This window comes from Cervus canadensis, chromosome 24 (assembly GCF_019320065.1).
Source record: "Cervus canadensis isolate Bull #8, Minnesota chromosome 24, ASM1932006v1, whole genome shotgun sequence".
NCBI lineage: Eukaryota > Metazoa > Chordata > Mammalia > Artiodactyla > Cervidae > Cervus > Cervus canadensis.
Window position 1 is genome coordinate 9,454,125 of NC_057409.1, and position 21,637 is coordinate 9,475,761.

General features: G+C 53.6%; 1 protein-coding gene across 4 annotated transcripts in view; it reads left to right on the forward strand.

Annotated features, from left to right (window-relative positions):
- The first annotated feature begins 334 nt into the window (after positions 1-334).
- The window catches only part of ZDHHC18 (zinc finger DHHC-type palmitoyltransferase 18), a 28,689-nt gene continuing 7,386 nt past the window's right edge, over positions 335-21,637 (forward strand). For 2 of the 4 annotated variants that reach the window (XM_043445025.1, XM_043445024.1), the window contains exons 1-3: positions 335-761; positions 5,166-5,326; positions 19,922-20,071. In XM_043445025.1, coding sequence (XP_043300960.1) covers positions 445-761; positions 5,166-5,326; positions 19,922-20,071 — 628 coding nt within the window. In that variant the 5' untranslated portion in view covers positions 335-444. The remainder of the gene's footprint in view (positions 762-5,165; positions 5,327-19,921; positions 20,072-21,637) is intronic. The other 2 variants (XM_043445023.1, XM_043445026.1) reach the window with 2 other exon arrangements.

Sequence of the window (21,637 nt, forward strand, 5' to 3'; positions counted from 1 at the left end):
GCCCTGGAAATCCAGATTGCCAGAAATAGATCACCTCTCAAATCTCGGCGCTCGGCACGGTGCCCGGCACCCAGGGGACGCCCAACAAATGGTCAGACTGCAAAAGAGCAGAGAGTCCTGGAGCGCGCCTCCGCGGCCGTGTCCTCTTGCGGCAGCGATCCGGGCAGCGGGGGATGGGGTCGGGGCCCTGCGGCGGGTCAGGACCGGGCCGCCGAGAGGCCGGAGCGCCATCCCGGGCCCGGTCGGAGGGGGCGCTGCGGCGGGAGGCCGCGCGGGGCGGGGCGGGGCGGGCCGGCCGAGAGGCCGCCCCCTGCGAGCGAGCGCCGCGCGCGCGCCGCCGCCGCCGCCGCCGCCGTCCCCGCTACCACCTCCTCCGCTCGGCCCCGGTCCCCGTGCGGCCCGGCCGGCCCGCGGGGAGCGGAGCCCAGGTCCGCGGCCGGCCGCATGAAGGACTGCGAGTACCAGCAGATCAGCCCCGGGGCCGCCCCGCCGCCCGCCTCCCCCGAGGCGCGCCGCCCCGGCCCCGCCTCGCCCCCCGGCCCGGGCCCCGGGCCCCCGCCGCCCGCCACCGCGCCGCGCTGGAGCAGCAGCGGCAGCGGCAGCGGGAGCCTCGGCCGCCGCCCGCGGCGCAAGTGGGAGGTGTTCCCGGGCCGCAACCGCTTCTACTGCGGCGGCCGCCTCATGCTGGCCGGCCACGGCGGCGTCTTCGCACTCACGCTGCTGCTCATCCTCACCACCACCATCCTCTTCTTCGTCTTCGAGTGAGTTCCGCGGCGCCCCACTACCCTCCTCGTCCCCGCCCCCGCCCCCCGAGGCGCCGCGTACCCTCCGGTGCCCGTTGCCCCCTGCCGCTCACCTCACCTTCCCCAGGCCTTGATGGACACTCCAACTACTCTGGTCGCCTGCAGGGCACCCCGTCTTTTTCCACCTCCCCGATTCTCCACCCTTTGCAGCACCTGCCAGGCACCCTCCTTTCCCAGCCCCTCCTTGGCCGTATCTTCCCTGTGCCTCTCAGAGTCTGCCCTCAGGCCTCTCCCATCTCCTTGCTTATCCCCTATCTGTCCTTCCTGGTCCCCTCCAACACTCCCAGACTCGGCATCTCCCCCGTGCCCATGTGGATCATCATCTCAGCTGGCCCCCTTGTCCCTGCCTGCCAGCCGCCTCATCCCGGCCCCTCCCTTAGTACCCCCTCCTTCCCTGACACTCTGCCTTTGCCAGCTTCTGGCCAGGAACACCGCCCTCCCCCATGTCCCTCCAGGACGTCCATCCTTTCTGCCGTCTCAGAAGCTGCCCCAGGCCTCTGCAGCTCCTCACCTGTCCTCTGGACTGTCTCTTGCCACCAGCTTTTTTCTGACCCCTCTAGGCATCTTATCTCTGTATCCCTTCCAGACAACTTCTGAGTATCTTCCTTGGCCTCTGGCTATATACTCTCACCTCCAGTTTCCCCAGCCATCTTCCCTATTCCCTCCAGGGTCCCCTGGTCATCTCTACTCTCAGACCCGACCCCCTCACTTTCCCCTCAGTGGTTCTCACCCTAGACCCTCACCTATTTTTGGGCCTCCCAGACCTCCCCTTTCCCCTTCAGCACCTTCCTCAGTTTCTCCAGAGCTTTCTGCTCTTCCCTCTGCCTCTTCTGGTCCCCCAGACATCTCCCAGGCCCCTGCCCCCACCTCCTGACTTCCTGGCTTTGTTTCCCTTCCCAAGACTCCAGAGCACCTTCTGGCTGGTTCCATAGCAGGAACAGCTGCAGCGTCTTGTTATTTTTCAAGAGTTCAGAGTATTTCTGTGTGACAGGTCATATTTGCCTCCGTGGGCATTTGACCTCTTCATGTCCCCAGTGACCTGGTACTGGCCCACACAGGTTCTCCATTTAAGGGATGGAGGAAGGGACGTACCAGGTCACATCTTTGTATCAGAAGTTTTCCACTGTACCCTTGATCTCCAGCTTGAGCCGCCTGCTCCCTGATTTCCTTGCATGCTCACACACTCGCGCTGCCTGAGTCCCACCTCTCCCTCCTCCGCTGCCCATCCTTCTTTGTGGTCTTACTCAGTTACCCAGGTGGTCAGGAACACCATCTCTGCAGCTCGCAGAGCGAGTTCAGATCTTAGCTCCACCAGGCACTAAGTGAGTGACTTCGGGGCGTCGCTTTGCTTCTCAGACCCCAGTTTCCATATCTATAAAACAGGATTTATGACACTACCCACCCCCTCAGGGTGTCACGAGGATGACATGAATCTAGGCACGTAAGCTTTTAGCTGGTAATAGGTGTTTAGAGCTGGCTGCTGCTATTACTTGTCATCGCCAGAAAACCCTTCCCAAGGGCCATGGTTGGGCTGCCGCAAAGACACGGGCCCCGAGGTACCCTTTCAGCTGCCAGGTCCTGTTTCTGCAACCTTGGGCTTCCCCTTGAAGCAAGATGAGGACTTTCTACAAATTAGCTTCTCCCTTTCAGCTTGCCTTTCTGACTCAGGGTGGATAAAAAGTTCTGGAATAATGAGCAAGCAGAAGCTCTGGGGAAGCTCCCCCAGCCCCCAGCACGGCCCCTGGGCTGAGTTTCAGATCCACCTCCTTGAGCCGGCCCATGTGGGTCCTTTGAAAGTGCCTTTTCCAGCCTCCCTCCGGCTCCACCAGGTCCTTCCAGCCAGGGCCGTAGCTGAAGCAGGAGGAAGTGGTTCTTGCTCAGGCTGGCCCCTGTGACCCTGCAGTGTGGGATTTGGTCCGTTCAGAATCAGGACTTCCTCTGGGCTGAGGGGATGTCTTCATGGGTGCCAGGCTTGTCCCCAGAGAGGGAGCAGCAGCGAGGACTTCTGGGTTCCAGGAGGGCTGGTAGAGCATCTCCTCTTTGTCTCTGCTCCTCCTCACCTGAACTGGTGGCGTTGGCAAGAGGGTCCGGGTTCGGGCCGAGAGCTCACCTGGGCCTGGACTGGGGTAGGGGCTCAGTGGGGGCCCCGCGTAGGGGAATGCTGTCAGTGAGGGCCTGGAGGCTGAGAGGACTCTCCCAGGGCTCTCAGCAGGGACCTTTCCTGCTGTGAATGGTGTTCTCTTCTGTTGGGTTTGAAGCAATATTGCACAGGCGTCCCAGCTTCTGCCCTGCTTCCTGCCCAGCGCAGCAACCAGAGGGCTCCTTTAATTCCACTTCAGATCTGAATATCCCGTGGCTGTCTAGATAAGAGCCGGAGCCCTGGTGATGGCTTCCTCCCTGTCCCGTCCCCTCCCACTGTCCCTGTGCCCTCCCTCCCAGGCACGCTGGCCAGCGTGTGCATGCCGACCTCAGGGCCTTTGCACGGTTTGAGATATCTTTCCCTTAGAGAGCCACCTGGCTCCCTCCCACACTTTCTCCTGTCCTTCCCTGACCATCTCTATAATAGAGGCAACTGCACCCCAGCTTCCTGTCACTTCAGCTCTGACTTATTCTCCAAAACACTTACCTCCATCTGACATACGGTACTTAGGCTTTTTGTTAGCTTCTTGCCTCTCTCTATGAGAACAGGAATTTATTCTCACTGTTGTACCCAGAGTGCCAAAAACAGGGCTTAGTATGTAGTAGGCACTCGATACAGTAACTATTTTACAGTACAATAGAAAATATATGTATTTGTTGAATGAAATGGACAGAACATTTGCTGGGAACCTGGAGACCCCCGTCCTGCTATTGCCTGGTTGGGTGACTTGGGATCTGCCCGTGGGCTTTGGGGTCCTCCCTCAGTAAAACCAGGGGGCCAGGACTTGCTGTCTCTGAGGGCTCTGCAAGTCTCAAACTTCAGGCCTTCTCCGTCGCCCAAGAAGTCTAGTTGTACATGAACATTTTTGAGTTGTCACGTGGGTGACATGAGGGCCCAGCTCCGTTTGAGGCTCAGACCGGGGACCACTGATGTATTTGGAGCAGCATGTGGCCCCCTGGGAGCCCTTCGTTTTGGGTCTCTGCTCCTGAAGGGAAGGGTCTCTCTGGAGGCCAGAACCTCCGACAGGGGAGGCTCCAGAGTCAGTGTAGATAACCCACAGGTTTGTTCCTGCTGCTTCGCCGGCTCCTGGAACCTGGGCTGACTCAGGCCTCCCAGCGGCCAGTCATCCCCAGATAGTAGTTTCTCAGCCCACCAGGGGCCACTCTGGCTCTGGGACGGAAGGCCACGTAGGACGGTGGTTAATAGTATGGGTGGGCCTCAGCATTAGACCCATGCTCGGGCTGTTGGGGCTCACCAGGGTCAGGGGGCCTGATAGAACCGAGCCGGGATGCCAGTGTTTGGGTGACGGGGCAGTGGCTGGACCAGGCTCTTCGCTCAGCCCCCCTTTACCTGGCAGACCCGACTCATTCAGGTCCTAGCTCAGGCTTTCTCTCCTCCAGCCAGTCTTTCCTAACTGTTCTGCTACTTCCCCCTTGCCCATTATAACATGCAAACCCTGTGTGGCAATTCTTTGTTTACGTGTCCGTTTTCCCCACTAGACTGAGCCTCATTGAAGGAGCAGGGGAACTCTTGTCTTACTCACAAGCAGCCATAATCCCTGCTGCTTGTTAAAGGTATTGCCTTTAAGACTGGAATTGTTGTGTTAGTTACTCAGTCGTGTCTGACTTTTTGCGACCCCATGGACTGTAGCCCACCAGGCTCCTCTGTCCGTGGGATTTCCCAGGCAAGAATACTGGAGTGGGTTGCCATTTCCTTCTCCAGGGGATCTTCCCGACCCAGGGATTGAGCCCCGGTCTCCTGCATTGCAGGTGGATAAGCACCTGAGCCACCAGGGAAGACTGAAAAGACCTCAGTAAACACATGTGGCGTGACCGAAAAAATGAGTGAACGTTGTCATGGATGAGTCATCTCAAGTGACGGTCCAGTTCATTGGTGGTGGCTGCCTGAAGCTCTGTGTGTAGAAGGATTCAGAGGTTGCAGCCAAGTGCAGGGGTTGAGTGCCAGGACCTATTGGTCACGTCTGCCGGGCACTGAGGGAGAAAGGGCAGGGATCAATTAGTGATGTCTGCTCTAGGCACGGAAGGGCAGGGCGTAAGGACGTAAGGGTGTGTGGCTACACTCACCCAGGGGCCGCACCTCTGCATCCGTTCAGGACCATGGTGGTGGTTACTGGGATGACAACGCCTGCCTGGCGATGCAACCCTGTGCCCCAGGCAGCCCCCGGGGTATCTGCTCATGTCTCTTTCCCTCTCTTTTTCCAGCTGTCCTTTTTTGGCCCGCCACCTGACCCTCGCCATCCCCATCATTGCTGCCATCCTGTTTTTCTTCGTCATGAGCTGCCTGCTGCAGACAAGTTTCACCGACCCCGGAATCCTGCCCCGAGCCACCGTCTGTGAGGCAGCCGCCCTGGAGAAACAGATCGGTGAGGCTCCTGCTCCAGCTGCGGCTCTGCCTGCAAACTGCACCTTCCTTGATGTGAGAGGAGGCCTGATTTTCTCTTCTCACAGTGTGCTAGGCTCTGGGGGCCTGGGGGCGAGCAGGGCCAGCTGGAGCTGATGCTAAGAGTGCAAGAAGCAGAGGATAAGCAAGTGAGCATAAGCAAGAAATACCTGCATGGGAGGGCTGGTGTTGGCAGCCGGGCAGTCCTGAGTACTTACAGGAGGCCAGGCTCTGTGTTCACCTCTGTATATGCGTGATCATATTTAATCCCCTGGTAATCCCATGAGGCAGGTACTGTTGTTATTCTCCTTTTACTGATTAATTACCTTGGGTGTCTCAGAAGTTAAGTAAATGGTCACAAGTCACAGAGTAAGTGGAAGAGCCCGAATAGGACCCTAGGCACTCTAACCAGAGACCCTACTCTTAAAAATTCATACACACTTATTCATTCACTCCTCAAACATTTACTGAGCCCCTACTACGTGCCAGGCACCTTTTCTAGATACAGTAGCAAACAAATCCGATGATAATCCCTGACTTCTTGGAGCTGACATTCCAGTGGGAGGAGAAAGACAGTTGACCAACATCTAGGCTGTGACAGAGAAGGAAGCTCGGGGAGCCAGGGTGAGAGCTGGGGGAGGATGTACAGTTGTAAATAGGGGGGTGGAAGGCCTTGTGAAGGAGCTGACCTCCGAGCAAAGATACAAAGACCCGCAGAGATGAGGGGTTGAGCCGCCGCTGCTGTCTGAGGAGAGCTCGCTGGGGTGGGGGGTGGGCTGGTCTAGATGAGGTGGTCAGGCCGGCCCTCAGGAGGAGGTGGCACTTGAGATGAGCCAGTCACATGTGGCCTGGACACAGCACAAGCAGAGGCTGGGAGCGGCGAGCAGACTGCTGTGTTTGAGGGGCGGCAGGAAGGCCAGCATGGCCGCAGAGGACCTGTGCTGCCAGCACCCAGGTGGCCCTTGGCCTCCCGGAGGCGCTGCCCAGGTTGCCCCCCCAGATGGCTGGGCACCGCCGGCGCTAGGCCTTAATCTCAGCCTGCTCCACCCTGGCTTCTTCCTGCTGAGCAGTGACGTGGATGGTTGCACACCTCGGGGGTTTCCGGTTGTGGTTGGCTCGTTCCCCTAACAGGGTGACTCTCAGACAGACTTTTAAATAAGCACCCAGCTGCCTCTGAAGAGCCCTGGCAGCCCACGAGGGGCAGAGCCCTGCGGCATCCGTCCTGGAAGTCGCTCCACTGATGCTCTGGAGCGGCTCGGGAGGCAGGGGGCGAGGGCATGCTCGCCCACGCCTGTCTGTCCTTGTCTCCTCCCGCTGCCCTGGCCTGTCCTCGGCCACACCCTCGGTTGCCTTCTTCCTCGGCCTGCATCCAGCTTCCTTCCTTCTCGCACCCCTGGGCCGCTTGCCACTCAGCCTCCCAGCGTCCACCATTCCAGGGTCCCGGGTCTGACCCGGCAGCTGGTTGCAGGCAGCCCCGTTTCTCCTCCCTCCAGGTCGGGGCTAATGAGGCCGGATTAATGTCCGACTCAGCCTGGGCCTTGGAGGTCTGGCTGCCTGGAGTCCTCCGGCCTCCCTGTGAGCTGTTTGGGTCGTACTGACCAGGATAATCCCCAGGTTCGGGGAGAGCCTGACTGTGCTGAGTGTGTCCCATCCTTTATTCCTACAGATCCTTGCAGCTATGAGGCTGGCTGGGCTGCTGCAGAAACTAAGGCACGGGGTCCCACGGCCCCGGAGCCTCGATTCCCAAATCCTCTGTTTTCTCCTCTGGGATGGTGGCTGGGACACATCCCATTCTTCCACAGGCACATGCTGTTTGTTATTAGGTCTCAGTTCAAGTGTCTGGGAAGCCTGTGTGACCCCGGTGGGGCCATACCTTTGTCGTACCTTCCCAGAGCTTCTGGCCCTGGGTCGTTTCAGAATCGTCAGGCAGGCCCAGCAGTCTTTCCTGGGTGGTGACTGTGTTGTTCACTTTGTCTGCACGTGGGGGCTGAATGCATCAGCCTCTGTGAGGCCCTCCTTGCTTCCCTCAATAGCCGGTGGAAAAACGGTTGAAATGTCTCTCAATTAGATGTCATCGGTTTGGCCATTCATGTGTCAATTCTGTATGCTGACTCCTGACTGCTGGGAGAGAAGGCACGGAGGTGGGGGTGGGGGTTATGAATCTGATGTAAACCCTCCTTCTGGGGATCTCCAGGCTGGCTCAGTCCCTGGGGGAAGCCCCGTCTGGCCGCCACAGGTGAGATCGGGCTTTGGAAGAGGATAGAAGGAACCAGGAGTGTCTTGTGCTGAGAGGTTTCAGGGAGGCTTCCTGGAGAGGCTTCCATGAGCCAAGCCCTGCAGTGTGAGTGGACTTCAAACATAGGGAGGTGTGTGAGGGGAGCCCCCCGTGTCAGTGGGGCCTGAGAAGAGGACAGTGGTACAAAGGGGCCGGTGTGGATTCTGAGCAGGCAGTGTTGGCTGGACACAGGGGTGCTTCGGAGAATTTGGAGCATGGGGTGGAGACAGTCTTGTGGACCCCTGAGTGTCAGGGTTGGAAACATCCCTTTGAGAACAGTTGCCCAGCCTGGAAGGTACCATCTTTGGGGCCTTTGAATTCTGAACTTGAGCTGGCGGCTTTTCCTCAAGGTGAAACATATTTTCTTAAAAAGGACCAAAGTCACTGAGCCTTTTCAAAAAATGTTTTACTTTTAATCGATTGATGATTGCCTTGCAACATGGGTTTGATTTCTGTCATACATCAGCATGAGTTAACCACACGTGTACCTATGTGCCCCCGCTTCTTGAGTCTCCCTCCCACCCATTCTCACTCCGCTAGGTTATTACAGAGCGGAGTTTGACTTCCCTGAGGCACAGCAGATTCCCACTGGCTGTCTCTTTAGCGGTGGTCATGGAGAAGGTGGTGGCGGCAGCAGCGCCCAGAGCCGTGGAGAGCCCAGAGCGCGGTCTTGGCCCGTGCTGTCACTGAGCCTTTTCGAGAAGGTTGGGGGCTGACTCTGAGGCGGGTGATGTTGTTTATATAAACATGAGCTGGTCACTGGGGCCCTGCATCCGTGCAGACAGTGTGACCTTCTCGCTTTGGCCCCGTAGACAGCAATTCCAGCCCCACCGGATCTGGCTCGAGGGCTCCCGCCCTTTAAGGACCGTCTGGGGTGGGGTGGCCAGCGCCTCACAGTTTGCCCAAGACGGTCCCTGTTTTAGCGGTGGAAGTCTGGGGAAACCCCAGAGGCTCAGGCCGACGGGGCTGATGGGCCAGCCTGGTCTGAGCCCCTGAGTTGACAGCCGGGGAGGCCGGCATCTGGACCACCTGTAGGCTCTGGGCAGGTGGAGAAGAGGTAGGAGGCGGCAGTATTGCTCCTGAAAGCCCCCAGTGTGATGGGAGGTCATGGAAACACCCGAATTCGGGTGACAGACACTCCCCTCGCCACGGTTACAGCTCACACAACAGAGACAAGCCACACGGCAGGTCACAAACCACATCCTGTCTGTCTCCAGGATGTCTCCCATGGGGTCCTTCTGAAGCCCACTGCCCCGGGGAAGACACAGCTCATTGTCCACCCCGACTGGCCCAGTGCTCCACCGACCACTCTCCCTTCGGTCACGGTTGTCTCTCCAAGGTCCACGTTAGACCCGGCCCCCCGCCCCCAGCCCAGAACGTGGGCTGCTCCCCAGTGCCCTCAGCCCCATTTCCTGAAGGTCGGCCATTGACGTACAACCTGAGTGGTTTTTGCTCTTTCAGCATCTCACCTTGGTACCCTCCTTTATTTAGAGTTTTCCTGTAAATGGCTTGCTTTTAGATGTATTTTTCCAGGGGAAAATGTGTATCACTCCTGTTAGCAGAAGCCACTTGCTCCAAGTAGAAGATAATCATAAGGACAAAAGCGTAACAGTGTTACAGAATTCTTGGTGGTTACAGTTGCCTGTGGAAAGCAGTTACTTTGAGGCCTGTGAGGAAGGCTTGTGAGCTGAGACCTTGCCCTGGATGGAGTCAAGGCGTGAAAGAGAATTGAAAGTGGGAATACCTTTTTTCATCATGTGATTCAGTGCTGCTTAGTGTCATGACCAGGAAACACCATCTCCTGCCTTCCTGAAAGCTTGCCCCCTGAGGCGCGCTGGCCTTCAGAATCAAGGCGGGGTCCGGGCCGCCTTCCCTCCTCACCTCCTTCCACTCCCCAGCTCCCCAGCCGCACCACATGCTCCTGCTTTGACTCTCGGGGTCCCCTCTGCTGCTGTGCTCTGCCCCCCACCCCAAGAGCCTGAGGTCTCTGTCTTTCCCATTTTCCCATCCATTGCAGCTGCTTCATCCCTTCTTGCTTTCTTTTCTTTTAAATGTTTATTTTTAAATTTATTTGCATATTTGCGAGCGCCAGGGAAACCCCGAGGATAAGAGTCCCTTCTCTGTAGGGGCAGTTGGGTTGGAAGGTTTATAGTTCACAGAATGGGAAGGGAGAGACAACGGGTTTAACTACGAACCATTTTCCCCACCTCAGTCGGTAAGAAAAGCTATCTAACTAGATTTACAGTCTTGCTGGCCTGCGGGGAGCAGGTCTTAATGCGCAGGCGCGGGATAGAAGGTCGTGGGAAGGAAAAGTCCGCGCGGGGCGCCACTGCGCAGGCGCGGATCTTTGCAAAAAAATAAATAAATAAATAAATTTATTTGCATATTTGCGCCGGGTCTAGGTTGCAGCACGCAGGACCTGTGTTGCCCCTATTGGGATCTTTTCACTGCTTGCGAGCTCATAGTTGCAACATAGGGGATCTCAGTTCCCCACCCAGGGATCGTCCCCTGCATTGCAAGGCGGATTCTCAGCCACTGGACCACTAGGGAAGTTCTTCTCATTGCTTTCTTGAATGCTGCCTCTTGCCTCCCACCCCACGTATTCCACTTTGTCTCATGGTGTTGAGTACAGACACTGGTAACACCATTGATTGACCCATCCCTGGGTTACATCTTTCCATCGCTCATTGGCATCATCATCTGATAAGGTCAATACTGCCATCACCCAGCGAGGAGGTTGAGCAGCTTTCTCCAAATCACAGGCTAACAAGGGGCCAGGCCAGGTTTCACAATAAGGTCACACTGGTCCCAGAGTCATTGCACTTGACTCAGTGCCTCCTGCACTGACTCTGTAATTATCCACTTCTTCTGCTCACTCTGCCCCCAGGCCAAGCTCTTTCTGTATCCCCAGGCCTGCCAGGAAGCCTATGGGGCTCCATAAACCTCTAGCAGGAACAGAACTGGTCAGGCGGAGATTACAGTGACCCTGGTGCTCACAGCCTGGCTGCCGTCACGCCTGGGAGCTGGGTACCCACAGCTGTTTCCTCTGCAGGTGGGGCATCGGGAGGGCAGCGTCAGGGCCCAGCAGGGCGGATAGAGGTGCTCGGTCTCCCCTCACTAACACCTCTCAGTAGCTCATGGCCAGCCCCAGGGGCCTCCCCGCCAGCCATGGGGCTTCAGTCTCAGCTCTAGCCATTCATGCTCACCCTGCAGAGCTGGGGCTGTGTGTCTCTGGGGCAGGGGTTGGGGTGAAGAGACCCAGCGCAGGCCCCCTGGTCAAGAGAAAGGCGTGGGAGATTCGTTTCCTTCTCCCAGCCATGTAGCGAGAAGGAGCCTCCCACTCATTACCACGTCCGGGGGGGCTTTAGTTTCCCCCCTGGGGGTGCCTTTTACTTCCTGGGGCAGACCCTGCGCCAGACAGAGCCCTGGAGGAGATCTTAGATTCCCGCAGGGCAGGGCTTCGTTCATTTCTGCAACAACTGTTTTCTGCACTGAGTAACAAAGCAACCACATTTACTCACCTCTGTGTACATACCCCTATTTCCCTTACCCGCAACCCTGGGCCTTGTGCAGTAACTTGTCATCACAGATGCTGGTGTCTGGAAGAAGGGACAGATGAATGCCCTGGAGGACAAGGGTTCTAATTTCAGCCCCACCTTGTACTGTTGGAGTGCAGTCGATAAAACTCAGGAGTGCAGTCGATAAAACTCAGGCACATGTCCCAGCCCAGGGTGTTTGGGTACAAGTGAAACAGGGAATGTCCACGTGCTCTGAAAGTGGTTTTCTTCTGCTGAAAGTGAAGAGGCTTGAGCCTTGTGGTCGGCGTGGTTAGTGGCCTTGGCTGTGGGCACTAACAAGCTACCACTGGTGACGGGTGCCCGGAGGAATGGGGTTGAGGAAGATTCTGAGGCCAGCTCCAGGGCAGCTGTTGGTCAGCACTGTCTGGCCTGAGAAAAAGCAAACAGTTGCTCGTCTTCCCCTACCCCACGTGGGGCTCAGCCCTGTAGCAGCATGCCCACAAGGCCTCCTTTGCCCCGTCTGGGACCCTGCAGTTGGTGACCTTACTCAGCATCGGGGGGGCACCTTTGCACTAGTGTGGCCCTTTTTCCTCTTCTCCACCTTCAGCTCCCAGAAGCCTGAAGACGCTGGGTGCCCAGAGCCTCACTTCCTCTTTCTCAGAGTCCTAGAGAGGAGGAGGCCTGGCTGCTGGAGGCCAACGCATGCTGCCAGGAGTTCTCTTCCTGCCCTGGGGAGAAGTGTGGGCTCCCCTCTGCCCTGGGAGGGCCTCTGGGAATCCAGTGAGGGGTCCAGGAACTTTGCTCTTGGTCCCTGAAGAGGGTCTGTGGCTTTCTTCACTCACAGCTGGGTTGTGTTGTCAAGTCTCTGCATAAATCAGTTTGGAATGTAGTGTTCCACAGAAACAACACTAGTGATAGTAACGGCTAGTGTTTATTAAGCTCTTGCCAGCTGCTTGACACTTTGCTAAACCCACTTGATGAATTCTCGCCTGATCATCCTAACAGCACTAGGAGGTGGATTCGATTATGGCCCATTTTCTTTTTCAGCAGATGAGGGCACAGAGAAGTTAAGCGACTCCTTACACATCACACAGCTAGTAAGCGATTGGGCCAAGATTCATACCCACATGCCTGTCTGGCTCCAAAGCCTGTATCCAAGTCTGGGAGACACCAGTGGGCAGGGGCAGGCGCTGGGACCTAGGGCCTGAGGAACAGGATTATTGTTGAGTTTGCAGCAGAATGAACAGCTTTGGGAGGAGCTGGGGAGTTCTATACCCTGCGTGTCACAGCCTGAGCTGTTTGTCAGGACCGAGGCTCCTGTGAACCCAGGGCTCTGCTCAGGGCTGCCCTCCCAGCCTCTCACTCAGCCCTCACCGTGGCTCTGTGAGAGTGAGACAGTCTTGTCTCCATTTTATGGATGAGGAAACTGAGGCTCAGAGAGGTGAAGGGACTTCCTAAAGTAGCAAGTGACTAGCAAAACCAAGATTCAAACCAGCGTTTCAGACTCCAGATCCTGTGCCTTGCTTATTATTATTGTTCAGTTGCTCAGTTGTGTTTGACTCTTTGCGATCCCATGGACTGCAGCACGCCAGGCTTCCCTGTCCATCATCTCCTGAAGTTTGCTCAAATTTATGTCCATTGAGTCAGTGATGCCACCCAACCATCTCATCTTCTGCCTGCCCTCTTCTCCTTTTGCCTTCAGTCTTTCCTGGCATCAGGGTCTTTTCCAAATAAGTCAGTTCTTCGCATCAGGTGGCCAAAGTATTGGAGCTTCAGCTTCAGCATCAGTCCTTCCAATATTCAAGGGTTGATTTCCTTTAGGATTGACTGGTTGGATCTCCTTACAGTCCAAGGGACTCTCAAGAGTCTTCTCCAACACCACAGTTCAAAAGCATCAGTTCATCGGTGCTCAGCCTTCTTTGTGGTCCAACTCTCACATCCGCATATGACTACTGGAAAAACCATAGCTTTGACTAGATGGACATTTGTTGGCAAAGTAATGTCTCTGCTTTTTAATACACTGTCTAGGTTTGTTATAGCTTTACTTCCAAGGACCAGGTGTCTTTTAATTTCATGGCTGCAGTCACCATCTGCAGTGATTTTGGAGCCCAAAAAAATAAAATCTGTCACTGTTTCCATTGTTTCCCCTTCTATATGCCATGAAGTGATGGGACCAGATGCCATGATCTTCGTTTTTTGAATGTTGAGTTTTAAACCAGCTTTTTCATTCTCCTCTTTCACTTTCATCAAAGGCTCATCAGTTCCTCTTTGCTTTCTGCCATTAGGGTAGTGTCATCTGCATGTCTGAGGTTATTGCTATATCTCCTGGCAATCTTGATTCCAGCTTGTGCTTCATCCAGCTCAGCATTTCGCATGATGTACTCTGCACAGAAGTTAAATAAACAGGGTGACAATATATAGCCTTGATGCACTCCACTCCTGATTTTGAACCAGTCAGTTGTTCCACGTCTGGTTCTAACTGTTGCTTCTTGACCTGCATACGGATTTCACAGGAGGCAGGTAAGATGGTCTGGTATTCCCATCTCTTTAAGAATTTTCCAGTTTGTTGTCATCTACAGAGTCAAAAGCTTTAATGTAGTCATTGAAGCAGAAGTAGGTGTTTTCCTGAAATTCTCTTGCTTTTTCTGTGATCCAACGGATGTTGACAATTTGATCTCTGGTTCCTCTGCCTTTTCTAAATCCAGCTTGTACATCTGGAAGTTCTCAGTTCACATACTGTTGAAGCCTATCTTGGAGGATTTTGTTCATGATCTTGCTTAGCATGTGAAATGAGTGCTATTGTGTGGTAGTTTGAACATTCTTGCTGGCCCTCATGAAAACAGCTGGTTGTAAGTACTCACTAGGGCTTCCCAAGTGGCGCAGTGGTAAAGAATCTGCCTGCCAGTGCAGGAGACACGGGTTCGATCCCTGGGTCGGGAAGATCCCCTGGAGTGGGAAATGGCAACCCACTGCAGTATTCTTGCCTGGAGAATCCCCATGGACAGAGGAGCCTGGCAGGCTGCAGTCCATGGAGTCGCAAAGGGTCGCACACGACTGAGTGTTTGAGCACACACTTAAGTGTTTACCGAGTGCCAGTTCCTTTACCTGTGCTATTTCCGATCCTTCTCGCTTTTCAAGGTAGTCATCATTATTTGTCTGCTTTGACAGATGCAGGTTCACAGAGATTAGGCAGCTTCCCGGAGGGCACCAGCTCCTACGTGGGAGGGTCAGGGTGTAAGCTCCAGGCCCGCCTTCGTCTCTGCCCGTTGCCTGCTGCCTCTTGGGTCCTAGGCCCCGGGACTGCCTGTTGGTCTGACTGTCTCTGCTCTCAAGTGACAGAGGGTCCAGCTGGGGAGACAGTGTACACACAGCAGTCCTGTCACAACTCAGCTCGGAGTCAAGAACGTGTTCTGTGCTCTGTGGGAGGCTCCTGTGGTCAGAGAGGCTGCTGCTGAGGCCCATGAGTCCTGCTGAGCAGAGGGAAGGGAGGCCCGGCTGCGGCATGGGGGGCAGGAAGCCAGGGCAGGGTGGCGGGAGCAAAGCTGGAAACGGAGGTTGAGCCCAACTGTGGAGGGCCCTGATATCAGGATGGAAAGTTTGCCTTTATCCTGTTTTTTTGTTTTGTTTTGTTTTAAATCCTGTTCTTTTTTTTTTTTTTAGGGGAGGCCAGTGAAGGGTTTCTGAGCTGGGAAGTGAGTTGAAAGGGGTTATTTAGGGGAATGTGATGGTGTGTGCCCGGCAGGTTAAAAGGCAGTGGGACGGGGAGCAGGAGTCTTTTGGGGGTGCTGTTCCATAATACCGGCCTGGGCTGGGATGGGGGTTGGGAGTGGAGAGGAATGGGTGATGAAGAAAGAACCTGACCAGACCTAGTGACTGGCCAGGCCCAGATGAAGGAGAAGGAAGGATCTGCACGGGGAACTCCAAACTGGGTTCCTCTGGCTCAGTCACTCACTGGCTGTGTGACCTCGGACGAATCCCCTCACCTCTCTGGGCCTCTTTTCTCATCTGTAAGCTGAAGGAGTGAGAGCAGGCATCGGGTATCTGCTGGGGGCCGGGGGCTGTGTTACATGCTCTCCGAGGTGCCTTTCAGCCCTTGAATTGTGCCATCAGAAATAAGGAACCAGGCAGGGAAGAATAACACTCATTGTGACACTTGCAAATTTACAAAATGACCTCAAGACCTAGCTTCAGGAACTTGGATTCTCATCTTGATTCTGCCACTATGTGGCCTTAGGCAAGTCACTAGCCTCGCTGGAAAGGCTCCTAATTTGTAACCTGGAGATTAAGATGACAACTTCACCTCCTGGGACGTTAAAGAGGAGAATATATGCAAAGTGCTTAGCATACAATAGCACTCGGCGACCTGTTCTCATTCCCTTCTTTCTCTCAGTAGTTCTATGAGCTGATAATAACAGCGCACACATTTTTTTAATTCATTTTTATCTGGCTGGAAGGGGTCTTAGTTGCAGTGCGTGGGATCTTTGGTCTGTCACGCGATCCCTTTCACTGTGGTGCGCGGACTCTCTCGTTGGTGGCGTGCAGGCTCGGCAGTTGTGGTGCGCAGGCTCAGTTGCTCTGTGGCGTGTGGGGTCTAGTTCCCCGACCAGGGATGAACCTGTGTCCCCTGCATCACAGGGTGGATTCTTAACCACTGGACCACCAAGGATGCCCCCCGTGTACACGTCTTAAGCATTTGCTTTGTGCGTCTTCACGTGCGTTAACTCATTTAATCCTCACAATAGCCCTGTGGGGTAAGTACCCTTATTCCCTTTCAGTGATCACGGAAACAGAGGCAGAGAGGTTAAATGATCTGCCTTGTCACACATCTCGCAAATGGCATCATCAGAAGAAACCCAGCTAGTAAGAGGTGAAGCTAGGATTCATGTCTCACTCTCCCTGTTATTCCCATTTTACAGATGAGAAAACTGAGAAAAATTCATTTGACTGCAACTTCACACACAGCCTGTGGCAAAACTGAGTTTCAGAGTATGTCTGTTAGCCTCAAACCCCCTGCCTTGACCATACTGCCGTTACTAAGGAAGAGATGCTTCAATGCTTAGTTCCACTTTAAACATGCCACAGTTGAGGTGGTGCAGAGACAGCCTAGCGAAAGTCTCTTTGGTAGCTAAGAATGTGAGACACGAGTCTGCTTCAGTGATACATGCCAAGCGCCTGGAATAGTGCCTGGCACATGGTAGGCACTCAGTAAGTAGTCACTGGGAGCAAGTGGCCGAAGTAGAGATATTATTGGGAGTCAATCTCGTGGAAGTGATGGCTGGAAACATAGCCAAGGGCTGGGGATCCCAGGCGCCCCTGTGACTCGGAATTCCATCTGGGGAGGAGCCACTGCTCTGGGGAACACTGGTCCTCTTGGCCTGGAGTACCAAGAGGCTCCCTGGGTAGCTCTGTGGGTTTTGATCTAGGTTCAGCACCCTGTTCTGCAAGCAGATCCACCATGTGACTTTAGACAAGTTACTTTCTGTTTTCTTTTTCCTTTTTCTTAGGCTTTTACTGAAGTATAACGGGTTTGCCAAAAGTGTACAGCTCATAAGTGTTCTGTTTGTTGAGGGTTCACAATTGGAACACACACATCTAATTAGCACACCCAGACCAAGAAACAGTGCTGGAGCCCCCCTTGTTCCCTTTCCAATCGCTGTCACCCCTCCCCCCGCAAGGATATCTGTGGTCCTGACTTTTAACACCATAGATTACTTTTACCTGTTTGTGAACATTTGTGCACCTACGCATTTGTGATATTCATTCATATTATTGTGTATAATTAAGGATCATTCATTCTCACTGCTGTATAGAATGCCATTGTATGAATAGACTACATTTTTTTTTCTCCGTTCTACTATTGATGGGAGTTTGGGTTGTTCCAGATTTTGGCTATTTTGAGAATTGTTGCTAAGAACAGTCTTGCACTTGGCTTTGGTGCACTTCAACTCATGTGCATTTCTGCTGGGAAAACACCTCTGAGTGGGACTGCTGGGCTGCACATGCTGAGCTTTGGTAGTTAGTGCAGAACTGTTGTCTGAAGTGGTCAGATGAGATTTTGAGTTGTTGTACATTTTTGCCAACACTTGAGAGAGATATATATATATATATATATATATATTTTTTTTTTTTTTTTCATGTTCGCCGTTCTGGTGCATATGTACTGGTAGCATATTGTGGTTTTAATTTGCATTTCCCTGATGACTAATGAGTATGAGCACTTTTTCATGTGTCTATTAGCCACTTGAACAGCTTCTTTTATGAAATGCCTGTTTGAATCTTTTGTCCGCATTCAGATTCAGTTGTCTGATTTTTTTCTTACTGACTCATAAGACTTCTTTATAGACTCTGGACATCCTTCGTCCTTTGTCAGATAAACATACTGCACATATCTTCTACTACTCTGAAGGTCATATTTTCATTCTCAATAATCTCTTTAGATGGATAGGAGTTCTTAATTGTGATAAAATGCTGTTTATCAAATTGTTCTTCTATGATCAGTTCCTTTGTGTCTTACTTAAGAAGTCTTTGTCTACTCCAGAGTCATGAAGCTGTTCTGTTTTTATTTTTCTTTTTTTTAATCCAAAACGTTTTGTATTAAGCACCGTGGTCCATCTGGAATTGAGTTTGTATTAAGTGGGAGGCAGGGTTACAGTAATATGTGTGCTCAGTCATGTCCAACTCTTTGTGACCCCCTGGACTGTAGCCTGCTAGGCCCCTCTGCCTATGGAATCTTCCAGGCAAGAATACCTGAGTGGGTAGCCATTCCCTTCTTCAGGGGATCTTCCTAATCCAGGGATCAAACCTGCGTCTCCCACATTGCAGGCATTCTTTACTACTGCACCTCCCGGGAAGCCCTTCTAACAGTTACATTCCCCCCCCCCGCCATTTGTGTATCCAGTGGATCCAGCATTGTTTTATTAGGAAGAGACCATCTTCCTCCTTGGCCCTGTGATGTTGCCTTTGTCCTGAATCACATGATCATATACATTTTAGGTCTGTTTCTGGAGTCTGTTCTGTTCCACTGGTCAGCATTTCTGCCCTTGTACCCAAACCAGGCTGTCTTAAGTACTTAGGCTTTATCATAAGTGTTAATGTCTTGCTGTATAAGACCTCTAGCTTTGTTCTTCAAGAGTTCCTTGGCTACTCTATTCATTTGATTTCTATATGAATTTTAGAATGAGTTTGTTAATTTCCACACATACACACAAAAACCCCAACTGAGATTATGTTGAATCTAAAAATTAATTTGGAGAGAATAAATTGTTTTCTAAGACTGAATCTGCCAACCCATGAATATCATATATCTCTGCATTTCTTTTTCTCTTAAAATTTTTATTATGAAAAATTTCAAACGTTCAGAAAAGTGGGAAGAATTAGTATGACAAATTTGTATAAATTCACCAACTAGATTAAATAGTTGTTACTAGTGTGTCAGATGTGTCACACAAACATATATGTCATATTAAACCATTTCATAGTAAATTATACACATAGTAAAATATTCACTTACCCCATAAATACTTCAACATGTATCTCCAAGGTTTAAGGATAGCCTCCTCCATAATGACAATTCTGTTATCCCATCTGGGAAAATTAATGGTTCCCAGATTTTTAATCTGTAGTCATTTGTTCCCCCTTGCTCTCCAAATTTCTTTTGTTGCTGTGTTTTGTCCTATTTTTTAATAATTTTATTTATTTATTTTTTGGCTGCGCTGGGTCTTCATTGCTGCGCAGGCTTTTCTCTGGTTTCAGAGGCCAGGGACTACTCCCTAGCTGGGATGCATCTCACTGCAGTGGCTTCTCTCCTTGCTGAACACAGGCTCTCAGGCCCACGGGCTTCAGTGGTTCCAGCTCCCAGGCTCCAGAGCACAGGCTCACTCCGAGGCCTGTGGGGTCTCCCTGGATCAGGCAGGCAGATTCTTTACCACTGAGCCACCAAGGGAAGCCCCCTGTTTTGTTTTGTTTTTGAAAACAGGATCCATTCTAGGATCAAGCATTGCACTGGTTTCTATCTCTTAAATCTTTTAAAATTTAGAAGCATCTCCCTTCTCCTTTTGTAAGCAACACTTTTAAAATATTCTTTTTTTTATCTGAAGTAGAGTTGAAATACAGTGTGACCTTGACATTTGTCAGGGAGCAGGGCAGCGGGCTTGTAGACATCGCACGTTCCGCATCTGATTGTTTCCTCCTAGCTTTGCTCTCACTGTGTTCTCTGGCCCTCCTGGAAGCCAGAACTTAGATCGAGGCTTGTTTGAAAGAACGTGGAAAGTGTTAGTTGCTCAGGCGTGTCCGAGTCTTTGCGACCCCCTGGACTGTCGCCTGCCAGGCTCCTCTATCCGTGGGATTCTCCAGGCAGGAATACTGGAGTTGCTGGTTCCCTTCTCCAGGGCATCTTCCTAACCCAGGGGTTGAACCCCGGTCTCCTGCATCGCAGGTGGATTCTTTACAGTCCCTGGTGGGTCAGACTCTAAGGATGCAAATAAAGCTCACTAAGATGTTTAGATGCAGATAAAGCTCACCAAGCCTTCCCAGGTCTCCCTCTCTGAAAGTCCTCCCTGAAGTGGCACGTGAGAGGGCGTGTGAAGCTTCTCCACAGCACTTGGCACGCAGCACGTCTCGGTGGGTGGTCACAGCTCTCCATGCCCTTGGTAGCCATCTTGCCCTAATGTTTGTCCCCCCAAAGCAGCTTCCCTGAAGCTTCTCTCATCCTGGCCGGGCAGCACTGGCTCCCCCCTCCCCCTGGACAGGGCTTGGCCATCCCGCATCTGTCTCTCCCTCTTCTCAGACAACACAGGCAGTTCCACGTACCGGCCGCCCCCGCGGACCCGGGAGGTGATGATCAACGGGCAGGTAGTGAAGCTGAAGTACTGCTTCACCTGCAAGATGTTTCGGCCGCCCCGGACTTCACACTGCAGTGTCTGCGACAACTGTGTGGGTAAGTGGGAGGCAGCAGAGAGGGGGGCGCGGGCAGTACTGAGAGGGATGGAGCCCCTGGAGATTGGGAGTCGCTTGTGGGCGGGTGGGGGCATCTGGGCAGGAAGTCTGGTTCCCTCAGGTTGGCTCTGACTGAGGAAGGGCTGCGGGGAGGGGCCCTGAATGTGACCAGTGGTATCACGGCTTCGGCCTGGGAAGGGGGGATTCCTCCCCCAGCTCTGAAGTGGACATAGAGACGCCTGAACCCTCCTCCCAGCTGTTGGCCTGGTCCTCAGCAGGTCCAGGGTCCAGAGTCTGGACCATGACATTCTAGCCATGTGGCCCAGGCCAGCTCTACTGAAAGTCCCGGGGTTTGGACTGACAAAAATCTGGGAACTGAGGAGTTCATGCCAGTGAGGTGGAGAGGGTGGAGCTGGGATTGGAAGCTAAGCTTCTGACCCACGACTGCCGTGGTTGTTGGGGAGCCAGAGGCTGTCTCGTCCCCTCTCGCCGCTCTCTGGAGGCCCAGCAGCTCTGACGGGGGCCCAGGGTGTGCCTCTGGGAGGGTGTTGTAAGGGAGACGCTATGCGAGAGGACCCAGGCGAGCTGAGCCATGGTGACTGTGCACAGTCCCCAGGGCGGTGAGCTCATGACGCTAGCTCAGCACTCCCTCGCCGGGGAGCCGTGGGGAGCACCCGGACGGCAGGCCGTGAAGTGGGTGACTCAGTGGGTGTCGCTCCTCCCTGAGAATCTGCCCCACCCACCCTCTGTGAAGGGCGCTGGCCCGGTGCAGGCCTGCGTCGGGCTTGTGACCCACATTCCCACAGGGGACTTTCTTCACCTGCCTGGGCGTGACCCCACCCCTGGGACACAGTGCTGGTGTGAGCTCAGCCCTCTGACTAGGCCTCCAACGCCGGTTCTCCACAAGTTACCTAGCGGGCCCGCCCCTCCCTGGCCCTCTATTCTAAAGCTTGGGAACAGGGGTCATTGGTTGTTGCCAAGGGGCCAGGATTGTAGGTGCCAAGTCCTTTCTGTGGGTCTTCTTCATACCAGATGCTGCCAGGCCCTGGGGTTCAGCCCAGGCCCTCGCATGGCGCTCACAGTGGAGCAGGGGTTACAGTTTGTGCTTACTGTGTTCAGTCGCGTCCGACTCCTTGTGACCCCATGATCTGTAGCCCACCAGGCTCCTCTGTCCATGGAATTTTCCAGGCAAGAATACTGTGGGTTGCCAGTTCCTGCTCCAGGGGATCTTCCTGACCCAGAGATCGAGCCCGATTGGCAGGCGATTCTTTACCACTATGCCCCTTGGGAACGGGTTACAAGCCAACCTGTTCATTATAAATAAATAAATAAAAATATAAATAAATATAAATAAATAAAACCCATGTAGGCAAAGTGCTGCAAAGGACAGGTGCCAGAGCAATGGGGCAAATAACAGGGGCCTCACCCTCTCTGAGGTTGAAGGAGAACTTTCTCAAGGATGTGGCCTTGCAGCCACGACACAGAGGAACCAGCGGGTGAAGGACCAGAGGCCAGGAATGTTGAGGAACTGAGAGTTGCATGTGGACAGAGCGAGGGGGTGGGGTCA